At 46.7% G+C, this 12,279-nt stretch overlaps 1 protein-coding gene across 1 annotated transcript; it reads right to left on the bottom strand.

Moving 5' to 3' along the window:
* Positions 1 to 826: 826 nt before the first annotated feature.
* On the bottom strand, positions 827 to 5,507 carry LOC120665203 (calcium-dependent protein kinase 16). Its single transcript, XM_039944679.1, has 7 exons — positions 4,702 to 5,507; positions 3,758 to 3,901; positions 3,524 to 3,676; positions 2,654 to 2,769; positions 2,377 to 2,544; positions 1,462 to 1,692; positions 827 to 1,371 (listed from the first exon to the last, which is right to left on the bottom strand). Exons 1-7 carry the CDS (start codon positions 5,375 to 5,377, stop codon positions 1,222 to 1,224), a joined length of 1,638 nt encoding a protein of 545 aa, XP_039800613.1. The 5' UTR covers positions 5,378 to 5,507; the 3' UTR covers positions 827 to 1,221.
* Between the last annotated feature and the right edge of the window lie 6,772 nt (positions 5,508 to 12,279).

Genomic DNA, 12,279 nt, shown 5'->3' with positions numbered 1-12,279 from the left:
GCTAGCTGACGTGGCAGCCGTTGGCCAATCACAGAGCGCCGCGTGGCAGCCGACCGGACGCGGGGTCGGTACCGACCGTCCGGGTCGGTACCGACCGCGCGCGGCTCCAACGCCGATCGGTAGCGCTACCGCCCCGCGCTCTCGGTTTCCGCGCTTACCGACCGGCATGGGTCGGTACCGATCGGCGGTGGTCGGTACCGACCCCGTTGGAACCAGCCTTAGTGGTAGTCTTGTGGATCTGGGTAGCGTCAGGTACGGAGGTACCACTCCGCAATCCCAAACGCACTGGAAAACGCCGAAATGGAAAGGGAAAGGGTAGTTGCACTGTGGCAGACGGTGTCTGATTCTCGTGTGGCATTGCTGTATCGTCCCAAAGCCATTGCCTGAAAAGCGAATGCGATCAGAGAGTCTCCTCTCACGAGCTTCACCTCACCAAACTACAGGGAATCCGGAACCAGATCTTCTTTCCTGTTTCTTCGTTCAGTTCTGGTCCCATATGAAAAAAAAAAACAGTGCCAGACAATTTGCCGTAAGTTCAAAGGGAACAAAATCCATACCGTAGCACTGTGCCACTGTAATACTGTATACGGATTGTAGACTTGCAAGTTGCATAATGTTCTTTTCTTCTGACGGCATGTTGTAGCTGTAATGTATTGTTGAAGCTGCAAGTAATCACTGCTTGCATGCTATCTCTTCTTCAGATAACAGTGCATCAAAAACTGCTGTCCCAGGTGAAACAGAGTTAGATTTAAGCTTCAGCAAACATTTCACAGATTGAAAATCATGCCTGCAGCTGACAACACAAAGTACACCTGAGACTTTCGTATTTAGTTCATCTTCAGCTGTGTTTCATTTCATATCTAGTTCTTTACCAATGCAAATGAATCTACAATTCCAGTACATCAAAGTAGCAAATTGCATTCGAGGTCAACAGAAAAACATTTTACAACACTTGAGCGTCAGGTACACCGGAGGAGATGGACAGCAGGCAAGCAGGGGCGCATCATTCAGCACATGCTTCTCAGTGATACTGAAAGGGCTACTAATTACATGAGCCAACCAATCAGGGGGGCTCCACCTATCTAAATCCCAGACAAAATAATCATTAGCAAATGGATGAGGGTTTTTTTAGTGGGTCCAAGGGGCAGACTTCTACTTAGTGGGCCCGAGGGGCAGACTACAATGCGCAGAGGAGAGGAGCAATGGCTGCAAGCAGCAACCTCACTCATTACCCAGTTTTAGAGACCCATCTTTTATAAGCTTTATGCTAAGGCTATTGAAGCGCCCTCTTGAATAATGCCTTGACGCCTTTCTCCAGTCTGTGCCAGTCTTCATCATTGCGACAAATTCTTCATAGCTAATTTTACCATCCTGCAGAAACAAAAAAAAGTTTTTGCACCTTTAAGGGATGAATAAGATTTAAAGACATGGCTATCTCAGGAGGCTTCAGTGAATCATCACCTTATCCGTGTCAACCTCATGCAATATGTCATTGACCACATCCATGCTATCGGCTCCTCCATCCTCCACCAGGGCTTCCTGAAGCTCCTCAGGCTCAATGAAACCATTGCCATCCTTGTCAAAAAATAGGAAGGCCCGCCGAAGGTGCTCATCATTTGCCATCCTTTGCAAGTGAAGTGAGACAGCCAAAAATTCACCATAATCAAGTGCTCCTCTACCATTTGTATCCACCTATCATTCCAACCACAAAGATTAGATACACAGTCAGCATCTTCTTCTCACCAATACCAGATGAAGCCAACTGGGTCACCTCAGTTCTCAAGTTCACACTCAAATTGAAAAATATGGCCTTAAATGGATCCAAGCAACTAAGGAAAAAAATAAAGGTTTAAATACTATTAACCTAATACATTTTTTTAGATAAAGGAAAAAGTTCCAGCCTTTTTGCATCATGATGCATACAGCCACTGTCACATTATTACATTATCCAAAATCATGAAGTGTGGATGGGGTAAAACAATGTAGCAAACTATATGACATCAAACACAAAGCCTACTGAATAAACAAATAAATTAGATCAGTGACATGTCAGCTATGAAGCACCCTGGTTCCAAGGGCTTTCAAAAATTGTACAAAACGAGTATCGCAAAAAGGTCCTTCATGGAAATGGGGTTAAATGTTTCATTATGTCCATAATGATATATTGTTAACCTCCACAGTCCCAAGGACAAAGTACTGAAGAAAAGGCAAACCATTTCCACCACCTGCACACCTGGCACAACTATAACTAACTTGCTGGTTCCATGGAACACTAACAATCCAACATATTAGACATCAAAGGTAGCAGAAACCATGTGATTCAGATCAACTACAACTGAAAACAGTGGCTCAATCGATTGAATAGAAAGTACTTACAGCTTCGATAAGCATTTGCACTTCAGATTCTGCAAGATGGGAACCAAATTTTGCGATCCCGTTCTTCAACTCTTCGTAAGAGACTATACCATCATTATCAGTATCCATCACTTTGAACATCTCTTTTATGTCCTCAACCTCTTCAGCAGACAAGTGATCAGCAATCACCTATTAAAGTACCGGTTTCTGTCAGTAAGGCAAATGTTTCCATGGTAGCTTGAGAAAGAACGCAGTAAAGTGTACTGAACCAGTTTTATGAGCAAGAAAGGTTTCGAACCCTTAGAGCTCTTCTTTTGAATCTGTTCATCCTTGAAAACTGTTTCAACCTTGACTTTACGATGTCTCCAAGAGGAACATTTGGAGCTTTCTTAGCATTTTGTAGCCAGGGATGCTCTGCGATAAGAGAAAAGAAAGGGGGCATGAGCGCTATATTGAAAGAAGTCAAAACCTTATATCTGCCTGAAAAAAGAAATGGGGGAACAAAATGGGATTATGCTTAGTAACACGTGCCTCATGCCAGATGTACTTTGAACATTACCTAGGCTCTATAACTCATAGTTTTGTTACTGTCCAAGAGTGTAAGAAATAATGTTTCCAAGGTGCTTTGAGAATAATAGCAATAACATGTTTCAAAGCTGGCAAAAAATGAACAAATTTGGTGGCATGTGATTCGTTCGGGTATTTACCATGTCTGGAACCTCTTTTCTTAGATAAAATAGCAACCTTCTTTTACAAGCTTTTCCTTTAAGAATCAAAGTCTCCAAGTAACTGCTGTCTGGCGCTTTGCCATCAGGAATATGTCTACCTCCAAACACTGTCTTGAATTAAGGGTTAAACTTAAACATTTGCTTTCGCTGTTTACTTCAATTTTGATCCATCCATTTTTCATTTCTGTTTTCACTGATCACTTTTACAACCAAATCATTACACAACTGTACCTAGCCAGATTATCTAAGCAGTAAGCAGGTAGTTAACACACTTGGAAGCCAGAAAGATGGCAGAAACTATAGTTGAACCAACTATGGGAACATGGATTTAGACTAGAAGAGGCAGAAGTTTTATTAAATGTATTTAGCCCTTCAACTGAACACATCTGATGCAATGTGCCGATGTAGTACTGTGAAAAAAAGGCACGTATACAACCTACCAAGAACTTGTTTTGCCGTTAGCCTGAGTTTTGGATCAGGCTGAAGCATCTGTCGAACAAGATCTTTAGCATTATCTGAAACATTGGGCCAGGGTTCTCGCTTAAAATCTATATTTCCCCGAAGAATAGCTTGTGCGACTCCTTGTTCAGTCTCTGCAAAATTTGCATGGTAAGATCATTTGGAAAAGATTAACACTGACGGACAAAAGGTTCTCAGAAATGAAAGCCCTTTACCAGCCCAAAATGGAGGAACACCACATAGCAAAATATACAAGATGACACCAGCACTCCATATGTCTATTTCAGGACCATAGTTCCTCTTCAGGACTTCAGGAGCCATGTAGTAGGGACTTCCCACAATTTCCGAAAACTTTTCACCTAAGAAGGAAAACAATGCCTTTATAAATTGAGACAAACAAATTAGATAATCAAACCATAACCAAATTCCACCATATCCACATAGTGCAGTGGAAAGTTTGCACCAAAATGGTCTTTGTGACTATATGTGGATGATAATTTACAGAAATTGGCAAGATAATTGCATTGCAGGGACCATTCGCTTAGGAGATAATGAGTTACCTGTGAGTACTGCTAAGTCTAACAGAAGTTGCTTAAATCATATATGCAAATTCGTATTATTGTTGTGCAGAATCTTAGTTACCCAAAATAACTGAATTTTCAGTTGCACCTGAATAAGCAGCATACATGTCTATGTACTGGTTGCAAGACAAGTCAGCTATGTTGGGCAACAGCTATGTGACGTATTCTCCCACTAATTGTTTCCAAATTCTAAAAATAGCAGTGAGGCAATGAGCCAACAGGTCAACCTAGCTCCTAGATTCGAATCTCTGAGCTCACCACACAGTCAGCAATAAAGCTATCAAACATGCCTTCAGAAGCAATAGCAACAAGTTAACTGCTATAAGTGCTGTCATGTCCAATATCACAACTTGTCCCAAAAAATAAATCTAAAGAAGTCCTAACGTTACAGGCTTACAGCAGAAGAGAAACACCAATTTCGCTCCAGATTACGCAAGCACGAGAAAGCAATTAGCTACAGCAACGACCACTACCGACGACCAAACCCACGGATCCAGCCGAAATCCACGAAAAGAAGTCCAAAATTGCGGCCAGCAGTTCGCCCAAATCAGGGGCGGATCTTGGTGGCGGGTGCTTACCAGGCTTGAAGAAGATGGAGAGGCCGAAGTCGATGGCCTTGAGCGGTGAGTTCTCCTTCTTATTGGCGAAGAGGAAGTTCTCGGGCTTGAGGTCCCGGTGGATCACGCCATGCCGGTGGCAGAGCTGCACGACCTCGACGATGGTGCGCGTGACCGCAGCCGCCGCGCGCTCCGTGTAGTGGCCCCTGGCCACGATGCGGTCGAACAGCTCCCCACCCTCGCAGAGCTCCATGACGAGGTGCACGGCGCCGTCGTCCTCGCACGCCTCCCGCAGCGACACGATGCTGGGGCTCTTGGGCAGGTGACGCATGATGGCCACCTCCCGGCGCACGTCCTCCACGTCCACGGGAGTCCTCAGCTTCCGCTTCGAGATCGACTTGCAGGCCAGCAGCTCCCGCGTGCCCCGGTCCATGCACATGTACGTCACCCCGAACTCGCCGCGCCCCAGCTCCCGGTCCAGCGCGTACTTCTCCTCGATCCCGGCGCCCACGTCGCACCCCTCCTCCCCGAGAACCGACAACCGCTTCTTCTCCCCGGCGGCGCCGCCGCCCCCGCTGGCCCCGGCGCCGTTCCGCGCCTGGTGGGGCTTCTTCTTCCCGCCGGCGGAGGCCGGGAAGTGCGACGACTTGACGTCCTCCCGCGCCGCGGCGGCCGGCGAGCGGCAGCAGTTGCCCATGGCTGCCGCGCGAGATCGGGAGTGGGGGCACTAGGGTTTGCGCGGCATTGGGCACTGTGCGAGTGGGGGAGGAGAGGAGAGGAGGTGGGCTAGAGAGAGAAGCGATGCGAGGCGAGGACGAAACGAAGCCAGGCTACCAGCGAGACCTGTGTCGGGTATAACGGTAAGGACGAGGCGTGGGGGATGGGTTTTCGGGGACGCGTAGCCCGGCAGTTTTGGCCACGTCGTGCTGCTCTCACTCCTCTCAAGAGCCCGACGGATCGCTGGAATGCGGGCCCGGGAGGCGTGTCTGTCTATTTGGCGGAGTGTGGGCCCTCAGTCGCCGCGGAGTTTGACTGGGTCCGGGGACGGACCAGAGAGCTTCGTTCGACTCGACAGTCGGACAGGCCGTGTGGAGTGGACAGAGGAATGGGATAATCTGCCGAGATTAAAAAATAAAGTGCTCGAGTGTATTGGTGATTAGGGATTTGTTTAACCTGAAAGATTCCAAGATGAATACCTGTGAGTGTCAGGGAACGATTTGTTGGGGCCTTGGAATGTCGAGGCAGTGTTGTCGTTCTCTGATGATTTTCTGAACTGTTCATCACGCGAATAGGCTTACAAAGCCGAAATTGTTCTATGAGCATTCTCTAGTTATCTACAACTCTTTATGAACAGGTCAGATGCTTCCAGTTGTACGCTTTTGATCTCGATTTTTCCACACTAATCAGCTAGCAGGGTTTGTCAAACTAAACATAAACCTGGGTTGGCTTCCTCGGTTTCGCCTAACCACCATGAAGATGAAGGCATGAAGGCACCGATTCCCTTTTGAAATATCATCATGCGAACGCAAGCTGCAATCCTTCCCTTTAATAATATCTTTTGCTAAAATATGTCAAATCAAAGGGTTGGTAAGAGTCGTTAAAAAATGAGGTAAGCGTGAGACTGAAGAATTCCTCAGGATATTCTTCTGGCCCGATTTGCTCCCCTGCTTCAAAACCACGCGTCGTTCCAAACGTCAAAAGATCTGCATGATTATTTCTCAGTCACTCATCGGATTAGTGATAATCTGTGTATGTATACTAATACTGGTATACACATACACCTCCAAAAATCCCGTTACGGGTTGGTAGGTTCAACTACGAGTTGGGATCAGAAAAACACAAAATACAATCATGCCCCCTCGTAGATGACAAGACCAGCGCCAGCTCTACACTCTACCGTGGTCACGCCCGGCTTTGGCTGCACGTACGTACATCGCTCCGAAATACGGACGTATCTATGCTTTGTTTTCCTGGATCAGTGCCCAAATACTCAAATACTGCACGATTCTTCCGATGTGTTTTTCGACTAACAAGCTGGCGCGTTTTGCTTTTTTGAAAACATTCCTGAAAAAAATCTGCCCAAACACGTCCTGAATCGTGATCAAAGTCTATCGTGTAAATTTTCAGAAACCGACCTGCACAGCCTGCGTGTACTGACGGGGCCCTTGTCACCGTTTGTCCAGAAAGGATCATGGTGTGGAACATCCCTCCGTTAAACGCCTTGGATTGTATCAGTAAGTATTCGCTCCTTCCGTCCCACAAAGACTGTTCGTTTAGAATATTTCAGACATATTATACTAGCAGTGAAAAATAATCATGCTACCCCTAATTAATTATGGCATTTGGGATTGAAGACCGTGATGTTTGTTTGGTTTTCTAGATCCTAATAAATGCAAATGTATTTGAACTAGAGAAGTAACATCTCCTTAAGCATTTGATTAGTTATATGTCCTTCTCTATGCAATCATTTCTTGATATTTTGTATTACTTTAATTAGATGAACTTTACTACAATCTAAACGAACAGTCTTTGTGGGACAAAATTTGGAGCCTAAACAAACAGTTTTTATGGGACGGAGGGAGTAAGTAACATCTCTGCTCAAGCTGATGACGCTGCTGACGAGCTTACTCCCTTCGTCCTAAAATAAATACAATTTTATGGTTCAAAATTTGTCCCACAAAGAATGTAACTTTTATCTAGCAACCATAAAAAAAATCTTTGGAAACTTCTCATACAAAAGACAAGCCAATGTCTAGATTTTTCTTACAAAAGACAAGAGATAATTTGGTAATTTGCATCTAGTATTGGTTTACGTGTTTGGTTCTAGAATTGTATTTATTTTGAGACGGTGGGATAATGAAGTACTACGTGTTTAGACACGTTCGCGCAAAAAAAAAAGTCTCTGACAAGCTGCCGAAGGAAGAAGGATCGCCGCCGCGCGCTGTGCTGAACTTCGCCGGGCGGTGAGGCTGCAGATGGGGCAACGCCAATACGCCATTGCCAGCCAGGTGTCAACTAATTATGGACGACAGAGGACATGGTGAATGAGTCATCAGCGCTCGAACCGGACACGGTTTAAAAATGGCGGTGCTGCCCCTAAGGCTGTCCACAATGGCAAGAGCAAGAGCAAATTTGCTCTTGCCTCGTTTTCCACGCCCTCTCTGTCTACAGTGCCAAACAGTACATCTACAGTGCCAAAACAGTAGATTTACTCCTCCATTTCCTCCTATCGCTGTGGACGGTCTTACGCCTCCTTTTTTACGGGGGGCGCCACCATGCGCCCGTGTTTCATGTGCCCCGGGCCCCAGCTGTGCCAAAAAGAGGGCCCACTCTTCATCATCATTGATTCCACGGGCTGGTCGGTCTCTCTTCCTCTGCGTTCCGAGTTCCGTGGCATCTGGCTGGCGTCGACGGTGGGTCGACACGTCCCACGTGGCCAAGCGGCCCGCGTCAGGCTCCCATCCCATGCAACGCAGCCGCAGGCTCGCACGTAAAAGGTGTAGTACGAACGAGGTCGCAGCGACGGGTCATCGCTGCCGCTGGTACGTGGGCCCTGCTGCCGGCACACACGGGCGCGGGGCGCCCCCGTGTTTGGTCGTATGCCGCCTGACGTGGTGGCGTCTTCGTTGCGACTTGCGAGCTGAAGATGCTAGCGGGGTTTACTACTGTGTTTGTGTACGGTGTACCAGTGTTGACGTGGTGCCAAGGCGTGTCCGCCCGTATATGGCCGGACGGAATCGAGTGGTGGTCACAGTTACAACGCATGGCAATATGACATGTGGTGCGGCGCTGCGGATGTTGTACCGTCGAGACGAGATCGAATCTTGCGAGGACATTGTTCGTTTTCACTTCGCAGTTTACGCCGCCCGACTTTACTGCAGAAGCTGGAGTTTACCATTAGCAGCAGCCGCCGCCACCTGCCCGCCTCCTTGCTGAGGGACGAGATTTCAGCTGCTGAAGGTATCACCTGAGTTTACCATTAGCACTTTAGCAGCAGCCGCCGCCACCTGCCCGCCTCCTTGCTGGGGGACGAGATTTCAGCCGCTGAAGGTATCACTTCTGCAACGCACTTTGGCCACAAAGCTTGAAGTTTTGGAGCAGACTATAGATTAGTCCAAAGGTCAGGCTTCTTTCGGCCAAGAATTTCCAAAGGTTGCTTACCAGACTAGGACCGAACTTTTAGGAGTTCCAGAGAGCTCTCCTGTTCTTTCTTTTTTGAGAAGGTCCAGAGAGCTCTCCTATGCTCAAAGCGTCGAACGACCGTTGCCTTTCCGTAGCTATTCCGTCTACTCGATCGCCATCCCCAGGGAGCAGAACCCTTGCAAAAGGATCACGTTATTGCGCGACTGATCGCACGCAGCCGCGCATACAAAACGAGTCCTAACCAGGATTTACAAAACCGGTGGCAACCGGTCCGGTTTGACCGGTTACCGGTCAAACCGGTCCGGTCCGGTTCCGGTTTGGGCCAGTGCTAAACCGGCCCAAATTCAAATTTGAATTCAAAAAAAATGAAAAATTCTCAAAAAAATTCTAAAAATACTTCAAGGTGCGACGAATCTAATGGTGTCAAATTTTCTCAAAAAATCGTTCGTTTAACATACTTTTCGGGCATTTAAAGTTAAACCAAAAAAGAAAAGGAAAAAAATGAGACGGCCCATTAAGGCCCACTTGGTAAACCGGTCAAACCGGCCGGTATACCGTTCCAAACCGGTTACACATGCGATTTTGAATTTGGATTTGAATTCAAACCGGTCAAACCGGCCGGTAAACCGGTACGAACCGGTTGAACTGAGTTTTTTGAATTCAAATTTGAATTCGACCGGTACCGACCGGTTTCCGGCCAAACCGGACCCCGGCGGTTTGGCCGGTCCGGTCGGTAAATTAAACCCTGGTCCTAACCCCTTCCTCTACAAGAAAAGTTACGATGGTCAGTAGATCATTTTTCAAAATGACATCATCACTTACATATGTAGTGGAAATTAGTTGTAATTTTTTTAAATAATAGTATTCTATCGTCAAGCATCCGTTTTAAAAAAAACTTGACCTGCGGGGGGAGAGACCACCCCCACGACATTGTATTAAGAAAAAGATCTTCTCACACAGGTCAAGAAAACCCCCGAACCTCTGACCCCACCCCGTACACAGTGGCCCGTCGTCTTGTGAGTTAGGCCGGACCCAGCAGTGCTTTGGATATGGGGACAGACGAGGGGAATCATGTGTATAATAGATTCTATTTTGACAACTTTCTTTACATGTATGAATTTTTTTATTTTTATAACAATTTTTATATTAACTTATACACTTGTGGAAACTTATATGAAAATTTAGATTTAATATTATTGAAGTAGTGGCTACAATATACACATATAAGTTAGCAGTATGTAAGTATCAACTTAAGTGCATAGTATGTAAAATAAAAAAGTTATCTCAAAAACACAATCTATAATATGGGCAGCAACTTAAATATGTATGTATATCGTAGCAACTTTTTCAATAATATCGAAGCTCATATTTATCTATAAGTTTCTACCTATGTAAAGCATCTTCAGAGTATATATATGTGTGATATAGTTTTGTTCGTCTCATCACGTAGAATATAACGGTGCAAATCGATATTTAAAATAGAGCCGGTACGAGAAAAATAAAACATTTTTATGGAGACATGCAAGAGAAAAGAGGGGAGACACCGTGAGGGAGGCGGGGCCAAAAAAGCATGGGTCGCGTGTATAGGTGCTGGGCCACTATGGTCGCGCGATTGTACTTTTTTTTAGAGAGAACCGGGCCTATATTTTATTTCAAGAAGTTTGCATTGTACATCTTACAAAGACATCCTTTGTTGAAAGAAAAATTACACACACGCCCTTGTAAGAAGATTCCGGTCATTCTGCTCGCCGGCGGGCGGAGAAGATGTCCCGCAGCCGACCACCATCCCACGAAGCAGCAACAAAGTTTGAAGTGGCCCCAAGAGAAGCACGCCGGAGAGACTAACATGCAAATAAGTCGCTGAACGTACAGGCCAAGAAAGATGGCCGACGGCCATCGCTTCGCCGGTGAAGCAGGAGTCTGACGCCACGCCGCATCAACTCCAACACGCCGATAAGAAGAACACCCAAAAGAGGATGCAAACCACCTACCCTATTCCCCAAGATAGTGGCAACCACTAACCTCCGACCTGCAGCACCCGTTTCGTCGCCGTAGCAATCTCCAGAGCCGCATCGGAGAACGGATATCCTCGCCGAACGGCAGACACCTGCCTCCGCCGAGGCACAAAAGGACTCATGCGACCACGCCATGGGTACAGACCAAACCGATAAGCTGCCACCACTCGCAAGGACAGGGAAACCGCCGGGGATGCCGAAGAAGGCCGCGCCGATACTCGATCTGGCTTCACCGCATCCACGCCGTCGTCGCTCGCAGGAGCTACAGCAGCCCAGGTCGACGGAGCCACGCTGCCCCGGAAGCATGGCCAAACCTAACCCTAAACTACCTAAACCTAGGAAGAGAAGAATATGTACACCGGACACCATTTTTGAGGATCCCCTCATCCTCCATCGCCGGCGAGGACACCGGAGGAGGAGGGGATCCGGCGGATCCGGTGCCGAAATCGAAAACCGCCCTCGATTCGCCCCGATCTACTGTGGAGGAGGGGAAGGAAGGTTCGAGTATGTCTGTCCCGCGCGATTGTACCTTGGCGCGACGGGTCGCCAAATAAACTTTCTCCCTTGCAGAATACTATCAAGTAGAAGAAGCTGCACGGTTGGTGGGCCACGGCTCATTACGGCTACTTTTTTGTGGCATTTTTTTATATTTTTATATTTTTCAAAATTATTTTTTACAGAAATATATTTTCGGTTTCACAATTTACAGGTTTGTACCCCTACCGCCCGGCAGGAGGGCGGCAGGGGGCCTGCCGCCCATCTGCGGGGCGGTCGGCCACCTGCCGCCCCCCTGCCGGGCAGTAGGGGCCTCCATGCGATAAAACAGAAATTTTAATTACATATAAGCCCCTCCGCCCGGCAGGGGGGCGGCATGCTCCCCACCCCAATATAAAAGCCGAGCCCCCCACCTGCATTTGCAGCAAACAACATCCATAGAGGGAAAAATGGGAGACGTGGGGTGAGGGAGAGAGTTGCAACAGCGAAGCCCTGCCGGATTTTGGATCCGAACCGCAGGTAACCAACATTTCTCAACTTTGTCATTCTAAATTTTTTGTATTTTTAATTCTATAATTAGTGTTTTTTTATAATTGTAACCGCTTTGGGTTCGGATTAGTAGTTATAATTGAAGTCGTACCATAGTTTTAGAAACTGGTTTAATTAAAATTAAGTCTTTGGATGACCAGATATGTCGAGCAAGGTGGCGTTTCAAGTTCATTACGGTGATTTCTATAGAATTACTCGTGATTCCTATGAAGTAAATCTATCATCATTGGAACGAATACAGTGCAGTCTAGATAAACTCCTAAAGAGGGGTTTTGGTTCCATACGCAAATGGCTTCACGGGAAGTTCAATGTGAATCCAAAGACACATTTGCTTACGGTTCATACCGTGACTTCCTGGGAAACAAATGGGGATTTCTGGTAGTTGACGCTTATAAGT

This window comes from Panicum virgatum, chromosome 3N (assembly GCF_016808335.1).
Source record: "Panicum virgatum strain AP13 chromosome 3N, P.virgatum_v5, whole genome shotgun sequence".
In the NCBI taxonomy this organism is placed as follows: Eukaryota; Viridiplantae; Streptophyta; class Magnoliopsida; order Poales; family Poaceae; genus Panicum; species Panicum virgatum.
Note: the sequence above shows the minus strand (reverse complement) of the source record. Positions and strands in the feature narration are given on the sequence as shown.

What these genes read in the sequence shown, in the direction of transcription:
- LOC120665203 (XM_039944679.1), bottom strand. Translation starts at nt 5,377, where the DNA reads ATGGGCAACTGCTGCCGCTCGCCGGCCGCCGCGGCGCGGGAGGACGTC. An exon ending in AACGGCAAAACAAGTTCTTG is followed by an intron (nt 2,770 to 3,523) that starts GTAGGTTGTATA and finishes CTCTTATCGCAG; the next exon opens with AGCATCCCTGGCTACAAAAT. An exon ending in ATGAGGTTGACACGGATAAG is followed by an intron (nt 1,372 to 1,461) that starts GTGATGATTCAC and finishes TTGTTTCTGCAG; the next exon opens with GATGGTAAAATTAGCTATGA.